Consider the following 17,985-nt stretch of genomic DNA (forward strand, 5'->3'; position numbering starts at 1 on the left):
TTTTAAACTTTGATTGTTTAAATGAAACCAGGTAGAAGAAATTCTGGGCAGAATTCCTCTGGCAGGTCAGAGGACATGGTAACCTCTACCCAGGAGGTTGTATTGCTGAGGTTGGGTGGTTGCAGTTGGATAGCATGTCTAATTCCAACTTTAGCTATGCCCAGTGAAAGTTATTTTGAAGACGTACAATGAATTAGATAAGGGCTTTTCTCTTGTATGATGAGGATTAAATGTAACAAAGATTTAATATGTCATTGTCTCTCTCTCTTTTTTTTTTTTTTTTTTTTTTTTTTTTTTTGTGACAAATGCTTCACAGATAACAGTGAGACTGTCTTCAGCAAACCTTTCAGTTTTACTCCGAAAGTGTACTTTCAGGTCCACAAGATAGGCTCACATTATGCTTAGTTAAATTGCCTGATGCTTTTCTTAAGCTTGATTACAGCAACATAAAATCAAAAGTTTTAAATTGCCTAACCTTATCTATTGTTTGCTTTGGTTCTGTGACCTAAAATACTGTCTGCTCTAATTGTGAGGTAAGGTTGGACAAGCAGGCAGGCTGGCATTGTCACTTGAATACTATGCTTGCCTTTTATTGTCTTGGAAAAAGTCATACTGACAGGTACAAGTTTATAAAAATGTGCTTAATGTAGTGTCGTAGCTGAGAAACCTTACAAGAGGTAATAGGTAAAAATAGTGTTTGCTGCCTATATGCAGTACAGTGAAATGAAGATTTAGTAAAAGAAGGGAAAAGCCAGGGTTTCTACTTGCGCAAAGATTTTTTCTTTTTTTTTTTTTTTTTTGGAGGGCAAGGAGTGATGCTAAAGGCTGTAGTGAAACTATGCAGTAATATTGGGTACGTACATTTTAATATCATTTAATAAACGGTATTTGAGGAATTACCCGTACAATCCTGTGTACTTATTGATTTTTGTCATAATGCCATGACAGAACATGAGAAGCTTGTTATGGGATCTGGTTTTCTATATGATGAGAGTTACTTTATTTGCATGGGTTCCTGTAGGGTCATTGCTGCTACCTGTTTCTTTAAAAAGAATCAAGAGCCACCGAAGAACTGTCTTGTCATCGTGGAGTGACACTTTTGCTCAGTCCTAGACTTTCCTTTTCTTTTTACCAGAGAGCAAAAGATAGTGTTTTTTTAGTGCTTTATATAAAGGGATTAAGCCTTCGATTAGATCAGGCATATCTGAAACTTCTTCCCCAGTAGCCCTGGCAATTCCATTTTAGTTTCACACATCTGAGAATTAATAATGTCAGAACTGTAGATAAGTATATAAAAAGTGCAAGGAGAAATTAATAGTGCTCTGAATTAAGCCTCAGCACTACAGATCTTACTACATATCTAACTGCAGAGTTCCTCCAGAGTTTAAAGTAGAATCTCTGGCTTTGTAATGCACATAGAGCTGTTGATGATCGTTGATCATCTAATGTCTGCAAAATGGCCTGTAATCTTCCATGAGCCTCTTCAAATCAAGTTAAAAGCAGCGAATAATGTCTGTGGCAGTGGTGGGTTTTGGGCCTGCTGTCTGTCTGCCCTTGACGCACAACAGATTTTACCCCCCACCCCAAACCCCAAATGAAGTGAAACAGAGATGTGGTATCGTAGCAACTTGGCATATGAAGTTCTGAGCCAACCTCTACTTGCAATCCTTTTTTTACTATTATTTGGTATTTACAGGAACATATATGTTATGAAAATGATGTGAAGATAATATGATTTCTAATTGAAGAAAAAACTTCTACTAAAATATAAGGAATGCAGGGGTTAATGGAGATTAAAATTTCTGTATTAACATAAAAAAGGTGATAGTTACCTCATGAAGCCATCTTAACTGTGGTTTAAAATATATATTTTTACTTCTGTTTTTGTAAGTAATGACAGGGAAAGCTAAAGTAACTGAATTATTTCAACTGCCGTGAAAGGGAATGAATAACTCCTGAGTTATTAGGATCCCTATAAAGTCTGATAGATATCCTTCTTCTTAAAGTGGCATTCTAAAGATATACACTAACAAAGCTTAGAACAATTCTTTAAGATAAAAATCGAATGGTGTAAAAGAAAAAAATGCTGCCTGAAGTACGTTCTGTAAAATAAGAACCATTAATGTAGAAAGCTACCGTGCTCAAACTACCCTTCAGAAAGAGAAGCTTCTCTTGTGTTTTGGAAGAGCAGGGGGCATCGGAGCCGTGTCGCCTCCTCGGAGCAGCTCGGGGGCTGTGCCGGGCTCGGCGCAGGGAGCTCTGCAGGGCTGAGATCTGCTTTCACTGCTCGAGCAGATCCGCTCTGCGTGGACTATCCAGTGCATTTCCAGCTTGCTCATTAGCAGCATCTGTGGTTATAATTTGAAACCAAATAAAAATCTTTGTAGAATTGTTTCTTGCATTGAATTTCAAGCATGTTTATTTCACTGGTGGCTGCTGAGCAGTTTTCAGAGCGCTAGACTTCCACGGGAGCCTGCTTACATCAACTTCTGAGGAGATTTACTTGCTCGTTCAACTGTTTTAGTCTTTGTTATCTGGAAATCAACATTTCTTGCACAATTGGATTTTATTTTTCTAAGTTCTTTATGGGAACAAACCATCGTGACTTCAAAATGTTCCAATGTGGAATTGGTTTAAGCATGAGCTTTCTAGAATACTTGTCATGCTGGATATGCATGGTGCTGATCTTTCAAGAAAATAACCAAACAGTTTAGTGTTTTCTTCACTCTCAATTTCATATTGCTAAAAATCAAAAATTTTGATAAAATATTTGATAAATCTTTTCAAAGCGTATTGCAGTTTCAGCTTGGGTTATTTATTGCTTGTATAGCACACAGCGCATCCTGGACCTTTATTTGCACCTTGGTTGTAACGAGTAGCCATGAGCTCCTGCTTTCTGCAGTGGCACTTTGATTCCAAAGGAAGGAGTTACCTCAGATGACTTCAAAATAGCTGATTAGTTGGCATGTGCTGCAGTTAGCTCTATTAAGCCTTAATAAATAAGGGATTGACCATCACCTTTTAAATGTATGGTCTTGTGACTTTGTGTACTACTTGTATACCAATTCCCAACTATTGCATAACATGGTTTTATAACATGGTTTATATATTTTCTCATATATACATATGTAATACGTGCACATATGTCTGTTGCATTTTGCTTTTAGTGCATTCTCTCAAATCTACAATGCTCATGTATTCTGAACTCTGTACCTTAAATTAAAAGCCCTTCTCTGACTACTTTTGTCGGAGAAATGGTCGTCTCCTCTGACTTAACTACCTACAGGTTTTATGTCGTATGGTTACTTTTTAAGTGTGTCTGTATTCTTAGGTTTTGGTTTTATTTACTGTGTCTGAACGGCTGCGTATTCTATTGCTTATATTTAGGTGCCCGTTTTGCATATATAATGTCTGGATTGGTCCTCTTTGTAAAAACAGGGACACGTTACCCTGTCAGTAACATACCAGCCTAAGAAGGCATTTGTCTGATTTACTACCCTTCTTTTTGCAAACACTTCCATTACAATTGGTCCTGGTGTAATTTCCACTGATCTGAGTCAGTCATGTATGCTTGTGGCTTTTTAATCAAGCACTGTATGCTAAAATCAGCCAAATCGACCTCTGAAAAATATAGAAAACATGTCATTCATTGCTATTTATCCTTAGGATTTTTCACCTAGCCTAGCTGGAGTAGGTAGGACAAATATATACATATGTGGTAAGTGTGTAAATTCAGTTTATACTTTGGAAGCTGTTTTTGTTCCCTGAGATGAGAAGTGCATGTTTTGGAAAACTAACTTTTGTAATCAACAGCACTGGGTAGCAGATGCTGCAGTGTAATGCTATAGACTTGACTGAAGGTAGCCCTTAAAAGAAAAGAGTTGGAATTGTCTTAATTATTGTTACAGACTTGACCAGTATATATCTAGTATATATCTAGGGGGTCATTTTCATTGACCTCAACATGGCAAATGAAGCTTGGAAAACTTGCTTTCAAAAGAACTGTGTTTTCAGGAGAATTGTGTTTTGCCTTTAAAATAGGGAAAAGTGGATTAAATGCATCCTGATTTTGAGTTCCCCATGAATTTGACTTCTCATCTGAGGTCCGTGTCTGTATATTTTATGTGTTCTTTGAATTTAGCTTACTATAATACTTTTAAATACTTTAAACAACAAATGCGCATTACTTATAGATTTGTGTAAATGTTGATGCACTGGATACCAAATATGTCCCCTATACAATGATCTGTTGACATTATTCTCTTGCTTAGTTTCAGACAATAAAGTCCTGACATGTGCTGCTGTGTGGAGGATGCCGAAGGAATTGGAATCAGGCAGTCATGAATCCCCTGACGATTCATCAAGCAACACTCAAGCCCTGGAGCTGCTCTGTCACCTTGACAACACAGCCCATGGCAATATGGCCTGGTAGGATTCTGCATATTTTATACTCCCCAAAAAAAGCCTAAAGGATAGACCTGTACTGTTAGTTTTGTGCAGATTTATATCGTAGAAACCTTGCTATCCACTTTAAAGCTCTTCTATCTAAAGAAATAGTACAAATTGGATTTTTAGTCCCAGATGTTTCATAGATTAAAAACATTTATTATAGTCCTGCAAACACATATGGAGTAACAGCCTGCGTGCTCTTCTAATGTGCTTCTCCCCACCTGCCCTATCAGTTCTTTGTTGCAGAAAGGTATTATATTTAGCATTTCAATCTTTATATGGAATATAAATCTGATGTTATACTTTCATCTACTTTTTTTTGTTTTGTTTTCACTCAGATGATTTAGCTTAAGGGCAAGTAATTTATTCAAGATAAAAATTCATTATATTACATAGTGTCCATTTAACACTCTCTTATGTTGTGTAAAAATAGACAAGGAAGACTTAGATACTGCAAAGGGTATTACAGAGGGTCTTTTCCCTTCTGCTGTCTAACACAAGGCAAAATTTGTTCATTGTGTGTTTGCAAGTTCTTTGCTTTGTGGGACACATGCGTGTGGGACACATTTTTGTTGCTTCCTGGACAGATCATGGACAGATCAGTTAATATCACTTGTCTTCTGTGAGCCAAGACCACAAAGCATTTCTAATTCATTGTGACTAAATTCTAAGCTTTCCTCACCTGTGTGTGACTGCTCTGTGCCTCCTGCGCAACAAACTTTGAAATATATTTGACCAAACATTTAAAGACCGTCTCATGCCCAAGCCACTATACGGAGCTGAATAGCAAAAGTGATCTTATTTCACCTGCATTTCATAGGTCGCTGTGTTTAAAAACCAAGCATTATTGTTACACCCATTGAGTTACTCATAATGTGTACTGCTTCTGAGCTTTCAATCTGGTACTAAACAGAATTTTTACTTAAAAAAAAACAAAAAACAAACGAACAAAAACTTTATGGCCCTAGAGACGTTTTTCTAAGGAGAAGTGTTGGTGGGCAGTATGAATACAGCTACAATTGGAAGGCGAGAAGAAAGAAAAGTGAGCTAAGTGGGAGGCCTAAAGAATTTGCATTTTAGGTAGTTGAAGTTAGTCAGAGGTCAAAGAAAGTTGAAAAGGATATGTTTGGATTGATGGCAGGCAGTGGAGATGACTTTGGTAAGCCTCTCTACTTTAAAAAAAAAAAAAAAAAAAGTGTGTTTTCTTCCTGTATTCCACTAGATCAATCTTAAAAATGGGCCACAAATATTATCAAATCTAAAAGAAACTAGAAAGGAAGAAATTCTCTTTAAAAATCCATTTTAAGTGCTGGGGGTTCGTTATCACTAAAAGGTTATACACTCGGAGTTTACAAACAAAAGTGGTGCTAGTAATAGGCAATTTGCACAGATACCTGGAAAAGATTAGTGGTATGGTCTGTTTCTTGCATGTGTAGCATTAAATCCATACTACTTTTTGTCAAAGACTGCCAAGATCCTTCCTGAGAGATTTATAGCGAAGAACTTTGTTGTACATCCAATAGCAAAGGGGGAATCTTAATATAATATAGTGATAAGTAAATTTACTTATCCTTTATTATTTATTTATTTTATTTAGTACAAGGAGTAGTTAAAGCTATTAGATGAAAGTAGCCATTTTATGCAAAAACAAAATGGTCTTGGTGGAAAAAATAAGTGTTGGAGTTTGCTCCAACTATTCTAAAGGAAAATATTTAGATATTTGAACAGATTATTTTTTTTTGATAAGCATATCCATCTACCTGATATAGTTATCTACTTTAAGGAGAATGGAAAAATAATAAAAAAAAAAACCTTTCAGAACTAACCAACATAGCAGAGACTGTCTCTGCTTGTGCCCTTCGTGCAGGTCCCTGGGAAATCCTTTCTTCTGCCTCACGTATGTGGCAAAACGGTCACCCCTCATATCTGGCGTCCATAATTTCATCTCTCTCCTGGTGTGCCTCTTTGGGGTTTCCCACATTTGAAGTTAAAACTCTTGCTCCTTGATGACTTAAACTCTTGTTCCTCTTCATGGCCTCTTCACATTGCTTGTGGATTTGGTTTTGTGTTTAGTTTTAGTTACGCTGCTCTTTGATGGACACAAGTTTTGCTTGTGTTCTTTGTCCCTAAGCTCCATATCTAAATGTAAGATATAATTTACAACTTAAAAGCAGGTAAAGCATGGTGGGTTTATATCTGAGCTCCCTGTCCAGGTTGGGTAGAGGTAGGTTAGTATTTCTGTTGCTTTAAATAGTTCTGTGACTACTTAAAAGGACTTTAGGGTTTCTGAACATTGTCATAGCATCATCTTATTAAAAATATATGCGTGTGTGTGTATATATATATATATAAATATATATATTTGTTAGCAAAGTGTCAGTTCCTGGCAATCCCGTACCAGCTCTGTAATACTTTTTCTTTACCTTTTTAAAATATTTATTTTTTTATTGATTTTCAGATTAGGTCTCCAAAGAGCTTATTGACAAGTCCCCACCTCCTTTTTGTGTTATGTGGTCACACAGTATTGAGCAACTTTATTAATAAAAGTCTGCTTATTATAAAAGCACGTATCAACTATAACAGTCCTTCCAACTTGAATAGAAGATTAATGTTTTCAAGATATCAATATATTGAATGTATTATAGCTCCAGCTTGACCATATTCATTCCATAATGAATACAGTCACCTGGTAGAAGTTAAGCCTATTGGAAATGAGTGCCCTGGAGACAGATGAATAGGTATTTTTCCAAAGGTGAAGTCTTTATTTATTTATTTCCTTTTGGCCTTTAAGAAGAGAAATAACATTTTCCTAAAGAGGAGGTTGGGGGATATGGGAAGTAGCAAACAAGTCTCAACTGAAGTGGAAAAAGCCTTAAAAATGGTATTTTTAATAGCTTCAGCTCTTTCGTGCTGCATTGAGGTACAAGTTTCATCTCCTGTCATGCTGTTAGTAGCATTAATTCTTTTGTGGTACCACTCTCCTAGGCTTTAGAATATATATGTTAAAATTCTGCCTTGGTTTAAATTAAAAAAATAAATAAATAAAAAAATAATCCAAAACATTTTCATGTTCCTTAATGAAACAAAACTTTAAATGCCACTTTCTGGAAAATACATTAACTGTTACATATGTCACATATCAAAGCTGTGTAATTAATGCAATTTACTTGCATGTAATTTTGTCTGCATTTGGAATAAATGAAACCTTTGTTGTTTTAACATTTGCATGTCCCTATGCCAAAAATATAATTTACAGGTTCTTCTGAGTTCAGGAGTGCCAGTTGCCTACGGCGCAAAATGCCCTTCAGGTTCTTTTTTTTTTTTTTTTTTTTTTTTTTTTTTTTTTTTGCTTTTAACAGCTGACTAACTGATTATAATTGTCTGTCACTGGTCTTGCAGCTTCTTCACAAAGCACAGAATTTCAGAGCTATCAGGAGGCAGATTTTAGTGGAGCTGCTTAACTGCAGATTCAAAGAATTATCAGCAGTTAAGAATTTGTTCTACTCCTGTTTCATTGCACATGCTTGTATTTTCCATCAGCCGTCTGTGGCATTACAAACAAGAAGTTTGTGTTTGTGTGTGTGTGTGTGTATATATATATTTATAAAAAACTTACTATGTAACAAGTATTTTGACTTGAAATACAGCTCCTTTTCAGTACTATCACTTGCCCCTTTGTAGTTTGCTCCTTTCTAAAATGTGACTTTACTTTATATTTCTCTCTCTTTCCCTAAATTTCTTTAATACTATGAATTTTTTACCCAATTTCGTTCTCTTGACTCTTTGATTATTCTTGACTTTATTTAAATCCTTGTGTTCAATCATTTGCTCTTTTTCACATTTTGAATTTTGTATTTCCCCTTTTGCCACAATGAGCAAAGCAATTTGTAACACTCTTATCTCATTCCTTCTTTCGAATAGATTCAGTAATTTTATGTGGCTAGTACTGTATCAATTTAAATCCTCAAGCTGTTGAATGGATTCGCCTGTACCAGGGAAAAGTTGTGATGCACAAACCGCCTACTGAAATAATAAAACCTTGTCGTATGTTCAGCTAATTTTATTAATTTTCAGTAATGTTTTTGTGAAATTAGTCTATTTGGAGAGCTTCATTTAATGAGATGTATTCTGTTACCTTTTCTGAGAGCTACCACTTCTGAGAGCTTCAATTGGTTGCCTATGCTCACAAGGAAATTCAGTTTTGTTGAAATTTTTGCAGAAGTTCGTTGCCCTTGTCTTTAATTTGTAAATCATGATGCAGAAAAAAATAGCATAGAAAGACTGCTACTCTGAAGTTAAAGATGAGAGTTTGTGGAGCATTATTTCACTGTTCACTCCCAGAGAGAAAGTAGTATTTCACTTTAATTCTCACCTTAGTGTTTCCTTCCCTCATCTCTAAGTGCAGAATTATTTGTGTTTTTTATTTTTTCCTACTGAAAGAAAATTGATCTATATTAATAGACTTCTAAGAGTTTTGTTTTCTTATTTATAATGCTACTTTAGCTGTTCTTAGTCCTTAAAAGAAAAAAATAGGATTGTACTTTGTCACTACTGATTTTTGTTTTTCTCTACAGTGTAAATAGTTGGCAACTGGTTTTCTTTTCACAGTTTTTATTGAAAGAGTTAAAAGGTTGATGGAAAATATTTTTTAAAAAAAGTTGTAACATAATAGGGGGCAACTGTGCAGAAATGTGAAATATTCAGCAGGAGCTGCCTTTGGACAAGTGTCCGTGCTTCCTCGGTCTTGGGCTCCCCTCTGCTCTCAGGAGGAGCTCTTGGCGCTTTCCGTACCAGGCCTAGGCAATCATTTTGGGCACATATTTCAGATTGTATTAGAGAAATGAACTGAGATGCATGTTCTGTTTTGCATTGCTTCTCTCTGACCGTGCAGATGGCCTGTTTCTTACACACAGCAATAAAACAGCAAGAACGTGGTATATCCATGTTGCCATCTTCTGAAAAAACACATATAGAAGATCTTCAAATCTTGTTCCAAACGATAGATAAGTACTTCCTCTGAAGCCAGATGACAAATATTGCTTTTTTTTTTTTTTTTTTTTTTTTTTTTTTTTTTTTTTTTTTTAACCCTGCAGCTACCTAACAAATTATGTTGTTTCAGCCCCTGATCTTCCTGTTCACATGTAGTGGTTAGTTTGCGTAGCAGTGTCTGAGAACACTCCAGGCAGATGCACAGCTTTATCCATAGTAAAGTGCTTTTTCTGACACAGAGTAGAGGTATTCTTCCCCCCCCCCCCCCCCGCCTTTTTTTTTTTTTCTTTACGGGTTTAATAACTTGTGCTGCCCAAACCACCTTGTTCTTACCATAATTGAACTGTATTTGCTGTGGACCTTCTGTTGTCCAAGACATGTCACCAAAACCATCCCCACCTCTGTATTCCATCCTGCTGTCTCAGCACCAGTATCTAGTGGAGACTTGCTCTGAAATTCTAATGACTTCCTAAATGTTTTTAAAGCAGCAAATTATTTGAATGTTTTAGCTGTTATTAAAAGTAGGATAATTAAAATGCTAGCATAAAAGTATGCATCATAGTAATAGTACAGAAAAAGACTTTTGCAAGACCTGTTCTATTGTGTATTCACGTATATCTAGCATGGGAGCTCAGCTCTGGGTAGTTTCATGTTCAGTTTGATTTTCATTTATATTCTGTATCTTGGATTGCCTTGTAACCTGAATCACAAGCAGCTTATAAAACAGGAAGGGAAAACAATTATAGTGATAGTGTGTGTTGTGTACATGGGCTGCTGGTGGTGCCTGCGTGCAGCCCCCTTGTCTAGGCTCGGTGTTTCTGGTGTCAAATCAAGTTTGCCTTTGAGGAGGCTGAGGTGCTGTGCAGCCCTCGGAGGAGCAGGCAGTGTCCTGAAGAGTCCAGGTAACCTCTTGCATTTTTGAGAGCACAGCTTTTTTCAGGTAAGATTCTGAAAATTAAATCAAGTCATTCCTGATTTTTTCTAGAATAAATATGTGTATATATAGGAGCAAAGAGGTAAAAATATCATCATCTTACTCTTAAGTTTAAGGTTTCATCTCTAATATGGAAAGAAGTTAGGGAAACAACAGGCCCTCTCCTCACCCCCCCACCATGTTAAGACCCTCCTTCTAAAGAGAGTGGTCAGTCTGAGAGTGAGAGCCCGAGCAGCAGAGGATGCTCCTCCAACGCCTCCTCCTTTTGTAGCAGGGATTGTGATTAGGGCCATCCTTGGCTTTCCCATTCTGTCTTTGTCCAATTCATATTTTTGAATACAAAAAAAAAAAAAAAAAAAAAAAAAAAAAACCCTCACTCCAAAGCCTATCAGTAGGAATTATAGGTTTCCTTTAGTTAATATAATCTGAAGAGCTGTGCAGTAAGAAGTCATAAACCCTATAAAAATTAACTGTACTTGTGCATTTCACAAGTTCTTCAGATATAAACGCAGCAGAGTGCAGCTGGCTGCCTTCAGTCTGAAAATTGTTAGTCACAGCTTCCTTTATAGAAACCTGGCCTTGCTGCCCCGCTCTGCGCACGGGGCTGCATGACGTGTGTGTGCATTGCACCCACCATAACCTGTGCAGAAGGGGCTAAGCTGGCTGCACTGCAGGCAGAGATGTTCGATTCCTGCTTGCAGTGACTCTCGACTTGCAGTGGCAGCTTTGCCCGTATAGCTGATATATGGAGTCTGTGTCATAGGCTTGCACTGCTTTGCACTTTGTCTTAAGCAATTTTAAACATTAACACATGTGCCAGCAGCCAAACAGAGGCAGGCCTAAGGCTGATAATGAATTGCAGAGTTGTTCACCTATTGGTCATCCCTTTAAATCAGCAGTGGCTTAACAGAAATCTAACAGATGTTTCTAGAAAATGGAGTTTTTGGGAGCCCTTACATAGAGTCCAATATTTTGCTTCCATACAACAAATTCACAACTGTGCTGGCTGTTGGATTGTAAATTACTATGGTTCTATATTGTGCTTATGTGTATGTATGTATCTCTTAATTGCTGAAATTGATGGGCTCTCTGCAGCAAGAATCACACCACTTCTGATATAAACTTGTTTAACTACACAGCAACATTAGACACAGCACTGTCATGTGGTGCTCTAATGAAGACTGCCAAACATTGTAGTGGAAGTGCTGCTGCTTTTGCACATCTGCCTCCAGTGAGACACTTATATGCACAACAGTTTTATTTTTTTCTGAACTTGAAGATATTTTTATGAACTAAAACAAACATCCAAGTAGATATTTTTGGAGGTCTTGTCCAGAATAATGGTCAACCTTTCTTTCCTCCTTGTTTTTCTCAGCAGCCTCTTAACCAAAAAAACACCCCCACTAATTCTTCCATCTTGAGCTTAGATTATTTTTAGGTTTTTTTTTTTTTTTTTTAAAGAAACTATGGCTCTGGTTTCATTATATTCTGAGAAGCTGAACGCCAAAATACACTTAAATGACTGAGAGTTTTGAGACCTGGAGCGTAGCTTGCATGCACTAAGCATGTACTGCCAGCAGTGCAACTTCAGTGAGTTAACACGTGAGCCAGAACTGTTTTCATTTCAAAATGTGTAGAGCCCATTTGTGTAAGGAGTAAGAGTTGTGGGTACCAGGCTCTCCTTAATCTGATCTTATTCTTAGAATAACATTCAGGTTGGCAGATGATAGATTGGCGGTTTTATTGCTGTACTGCAAAGCAAGAAGCACATTTGGGTCTGTAACTCGGGAACTTTTCCAATCGGCTATGTCGGGGCTGTGATCTGCTTTGGTTTCTCACTTACCTACCTTATGTTTTGGTGGATTTACCACTTGCAGTGTGTGAGAATTTTCAAACCAGAAAAATCTTTCAATTTATAGGAAAAAAAAAATGGTTATTGTTTCTATGATTATGGTTAAACATTAGTTAGAACTTGCTTTGTCAAACACATTTGGGCTGACCGATTTGCATTCACAAAAGTGATTTCTTGTCACTTTACTATTCTTGTAATGGAGAGTTTTGAATTGTTCCATTGTAAAAGCTCAGCTACATTAGCAAAGCATGGTGTTAACTGTCTTTTCACTATAAAACTCAGGTAATGCAGTCTTTTTTTGTGTGCCTTTCAGTATTTTAAATTCTCTCTTTGCTTCGAATATTTTCCCTGCGGGTGTTAAACTTTTACCAAAAACTAATAACTAGAAGCTAATTTGAAACATTAGGCGTTAGCTGATAACGGCAACAAACATAATTGCTTGTCTGGTGTCTATAGATTATCTAAAGAGCAGCAGTGAAGTTAACACTCGGTTGCTGAGTGGCAGCTGTGAATTCAAGAAGTATCTTGTGCATTGTGGAAAACTGTAAGCATCAACAGCTGTTGGCAGATTCATGAAAATGGTACTGTTGGGTATACCTGGTTTCCCTTTTTGAAGATTTTCCTAATTTTTTAAAAAGATTCTTAAAGGTGTTTTTTTTTTTGATAATCACCACTATTGTGTCATCATTTTATCATCATCAGTTATTCTAAATGAGAACTTTAGTCTCTCTAAGATGTGTACCATGCCCTTTTTCTACTTGTCAGTGCTTTTCTACTTTTTCACTTTTTTATTTGTTTAACTCTGTCATGACTGCAGAGCACAGTTCAATGTGTTAGAGCGATTTGACCTCTATTTATAATCTACGTGAAGTAACCTTTACATAGATTATAAAACCTGAGTCAACAGTGCCAGCACACCCATAAGACAATTAACTTAGGTTGGAGATAAATTAAATAGAAGCAAAATGGGCATTTCACAAGGACAGGCTGTATGTGCTAAAGACCTTTTCATGCTAAGGTATGTCAGCTGGGTCATAATTGGCTCTAATTAGTGCACTCTATTAGCTATAATAAGTCATTACCATCCAGCTCCATAACACTTAAAGATGTGAAATTTCTTTGAAAATATCCAAGAAGGTGCTTCCAGTCTAGCCTTTATGGCTGAAAATTCAGTGATCAGTTTAAGGAAGGGGCAACTGCCTCAGCAGGAATGAGGAATATTGATCGGTTGGGTGAGAGCTCTTCAGAGGTAACTGGTCAAACCAGACTTCACGGTAGTGATTTCATATTATACGTATGTGTTGCAACAGAAAATGCCATAAAACTAGGCTTTCAACAATATGTTTGAAAAATAATGCAATTTTAAGAAGTTATAATTCATGTTCCAAATCAACTTGAATATACTTCAGGTAGCCACTCAATGCTGTTTGTACTGTCTTCTGATTTCACTTTTTGACACTGGAGTTCAGAAGTCCAAGTGTGATCGGCTGTGAGTTCCAATGCATAAACATCTTAATTGTGTTGTGTGTGTTTATAGAGTGTTTTCATCTCTTTCAAGGATGTAATGGAGCTCTCTGGGGCAGAGCCGTGTGGAGGTATGAAAAATATATTACAGTGGCAGCTGCTTACTTGTAATTACTATAAGCAGAATAGTAGTCGTACCTGTAACTGAAACCATTTGATCATTTTTATTATCAAGATTTATTTTCAGGTGCTCGTAAGTTTCCTAGCTTGTAGCATACAACTTCTAACAAGAAACATTTCTGAAAATAAGACTGGCAACAATATGGGCAAAACAGCTCACTTCAGAACAAATTATAAGATCATTCTAGTTGCATGTACTTCTTAGAACACATTGATAATAAACATGATGACCAAATTAGGTGATTTTTTCCTAATATGACAAAGGTCATTATGAATGGCCTTCTACAAGGTAGCTTCCTTGAATCTGCAATGCAATAAGGATGCAAGTCAGTTCCAGCACAAGATAAATGCAGAAACTAATCCCTCCTTTGGTCTGCACTTAGAAATCAGCAATACAACCATAATGACAACATGACAACTTAAAAAAAAAAAAAAAAAAAAAAAAAAAACTTAATGTACTCTGTGTTCATTTTTTTTGCAGTGTTCTACTTAACCACCTGTGAGTAGCCTGGCCTCTCTATAACAGGGAATGTGCAGTCATATATGTGTTCAAGTAGTTCTTTGGTCAGCAATGTGGAGTTAAAAGGAATTAAACTGGTTCTTCATGGAATGAGTGGAGTGGATTTTGACTGGTAGATCTCAGCTGACACTAAGATTGTATTTCATTTATGGTGTGCAGAGGGAAACTACCCTGTTTCACTTTTTGTTACCTGCTGTATCTTTTCCTCGTGTGTGGTGTTTTTTTTTTTTTTTTTTTTTTTTGGTGTAAGGTAGAATGAGGGAGTACCATAAGGCTAGGCAGATCAAGAGCCACTGACTTAAGGAGGTAGGAGTAACGCACATTTGTAGATAAAATATAAATGTGTGTAAAGTTCGGTCACAAGTTAGGAAGGCAGCTGGTGGCTGCTTAATATTGGGCTCACTAGCCCCAGGCTGTGTCTGCATCTGTTTCATCTCTTCAACCCCAGAGTGTTTGGAGTGATTCAAGCAAAGAGAGAAGCAGAACAGAACACTTATGTCTGGTGATGGACTCCTGGCAAACCTCGAGATACCTCTTCACATATGCACTAAGGAGGAGGATAGCATTTCAAATAGCACTGACACGTTGCTTTTGAATAACTTAAGCTTTTGTCTAGAGATGGGAGGAATGTAATTCACATTGCCATCGATACTAAATTAGTATCTACACTTGGCTATGTTGTGTTCTTACAAGGTAATTAGGAAGTTGCATAATTTTATTTTTGAGGAGTATGGGATATGAAAGACTTTATTTAATAGCAAATGTTGTTTGTTTAACCTACTGCCTTCTTAGCAGTTGTGCTGCCACTGGCTAGACTATGCTTCCTTACATAGACAGGAGCAGAGATGATCACTGATTTTATTTATTTTACTCCATCTATAGCACAAAAATGAGTCGTAGGCAGAGAGGGTATGTTCCTTGACATATCCATGATGGCCAGTTGTTAAATTGGAAGAGGTTACATCAAAGCTCTGAGATCTATGGTTTTTTTTTTGGTGCATTTTCAAAAACGATGCCCAAAATCACATGTAGAAGAACATTAAGCTTTCAACTTGAAGAATTTGTGTAGTGAGTGTCTATCAGAAGATCCTTGTTCTAATCCCTTCGTATATATGTGCAATGATTTGTGTTACTGGGATGTGATCACACTTCATTTTGCACAATCACTGCTGATATAGAACATAGAACACATGACAAATCGAGCAGGGGATTTCAAGAATCTTGTGCACCGTTAGGCAGCATGTAGAGGGGCTGGATTGTGTTCCCTTTGCTGACCCAGATTTGGGTTGGAATGTCAAAGGGCTCTCAGGAAGTATGCTAAAGCTGACTAAATGTTTGCATAAATAAGCATATTTTTAGTGCCACAACTTTTTAGTAACTGACTCTGCAGTAATGTTCATACATACAAATATGTAATACTTGCTAGATTCATGCTAGATTCTGCTTCATGGCAGATTTTGCACTTGAAACATGGGACCAATTTCTGTTGAAGAAAACTGCAAAGAAAATTATTAAAAGCATTTGAGCGTAGGTTCACAAGATCAAAATAACTTTCCAGCACAAATTCTGCTGTTTTTAATGTTGGTTTGTTTTCCATTTTCTGTTTTTTGTTTTACAGCGTTATGTGGGAACCAATGGGAGACGGTAAAAGAATTATTTCACTGGCTGATAATAACATATTATTGTGGGATTTGCAAGAAAGTTCAGCCAAAGCTGTGGTAAGAAAAAATATTAACAAATGATTATGTACTTAAATATATTATAAATCATAACAATGTGAAGTTTGTTAGTCTTTTAGCTACCCTTTCCTTAAAGACTCTTAAAAATATTGTTCTTGATGGGATGCGTTGACTTGAACATGGGTGGGAGAAATGAGAGCTATATTGAATGTGGGTATTTCAAAGAAGGTAACTTGGTTGGCAGTTATGTATTTTTCTTCCTCATAGTTATCCTGTGGATTCTAGAGCAAACAATCTAAAGCAAAGCAATGACACCTTGATCAGTATGGGCTAAGGGAAACCCTAGATCAGTGAAGTAGAAGCTTATCTAACTTAGGTAATGATTAACGGTCTATAAAATATTACTGGCTTGTATAAAAAGTATTATTCTCTGTACTAGTATATTAAACTGTGTTGGTTTCACACCCCTCTACTTAAAATCCCTTGGTGTATGCATAAAACCAAGTTGTCTGCTTGCTGTGCACTGCGTTGAATGCTCAGTATTAATTTACTACCTTAAGGTATATTTAGATAACTTAATTTGTTAATAAATTTATCTTCTGTGTTATTCAGTATCATAAGTAATAGGGTGCTGTTGATGCGCATTTCAGTCTGATTATGTTGCCTTTTATAGATAATCAACAAAAGTCCGTTCATTTAAGTACACTGGTGTGGATTGTATGCAGAAATCCTTGAATGGTTGTGCACAGAATCCTTGCTTTGTGCTTGGCCTTAGAAGTGGAGACTGGTTGTATCATTGTTGTTATTTGGCTGAATTCTTGAATTAACTCTTAACTTTCACTTGTTCAGTTGTAGTTTCTTAGGTGTTTTGGGATCAGATTTTTCAACTAGCAGTTTCCTGGAGGCAAAACACTGTTTCTCTGAACTTTCTCATGTGGTGCCATCTGACTGTGCCTAAATAGATGAGGCCTGAAGTTGTTACCAGTTTGTTCAGCCTCAATGTTGAGGTACAAACAAAGACCTTCTGACTAAACTGAAACATAAAAAGGAAGCATATAAGGGGTCAGGTGCCCAGGGGGAGTATAGAGATGTCACCAAGCACTCAGGGATTGGGTTAGGAAAGCCACGACTATCTGGAAGGGAATCTGGTGAGGGTCGTGGAGGGCAACAAGAAAAGGCTTCAAACATGTGGGCCTGTTGCTGAGTGGAACACAGGCCTTGGTGTCAAAGGACACGAAGAGGCTTTGGTACCTCCATGCCTCTTCTGTATTTCCTGGTGAAAGTGGCCTTCAGGAAAGCCCTGAGACCAGCAGGAAGGCTTGTCCTTGGTGAAAGAGGATCAAGCCATCGTGCCGGAGGAAGTTTACTGAAGACTGGAAAAGAACAAATGTCAGCCTCCCCTTTTGGAAGGGCAAGTAGGAGGGTCCATGGCACAAAACCTTACCTTGGTCCCTGGGAAGGCAATGGAACAACTAATTCTGGGTACTGGTAATAGACATGTGAAGAAGAACAGGAAGGTAATTGAGGCTCATCAGCATGGATTTACAAAGGACAAACAATTCCTAACTAATCTAATGAGATGAATGGTTTGGTGAGTGAGGAGCAGTGGATGCCGTTTGTCTCAGCTGAATTAAGACTTTCGATATGAATTCCATGCATCCTTATAGAGAAATATGAAATATAGTATAGATAAAGTCAGTTTTCACTAACTCCTTAATTGCTAGGCTCAGATGGTTGTAATCAGAGGCACAAAGTCCAGCTGGAAGCCAGATTTTCTGGATCTTCTAATAAATGACATATTCTTTATTCTGTGTTATGTTATTTTGCTTGAGACTTATTTACAAAAATCTGCCATTTTCAGGTAAATATCTTTTATTGTTCCTTCCCTCAAAATTTAGCTCCTTATTTTGTCGCACAA

The 17,985-nt window shown here is 37.0% G+C and overlaps 1 protein-coding gene across 1 annotated transcript in view; it reads left to right on the forward strand.

The window, feature by feature from the left end:
• The window catches only part of EIPR1 (EARP complex and GARP complex interacting protein 1), a 59,197-nt gene that overhangs the window by 24,309 nt on the left and 16,903 nt on the right, over nt 1-17,985 (forward strand). The window contains exons 4-5 of the mRNA XM_088530596.1: nt 4,272-4,428; nt 16,007-16,106. Of these exons, the coding sequence (XP_088386722.1) occupies nt 4,272-4,428; nt 16,007-16,106 (257 nt within the window). The remainder of the gene's footprint in view (nt 1-4,271; nt 4,429-16,006; nt 16,107-17,985) is intronic.

This window comes from Tinamus guttatus, unplaced genomic scaffold (genome assembly GCF_059628265.1).
Source record: "Tinamus guttatus ecotype Peru unplaced genomic scaffold, ASM5962826v1 Tinamus_guttatus_pri_ptg000383l, whole genome shotgun sequence".
Classification (NCBI taxonomy): domain Eukaryota; kingdom Metazoa; phylum Chordata; class Aves; order Tinamiformes; family Tinamidae; genus Tinamus; species Tinamus guttatus.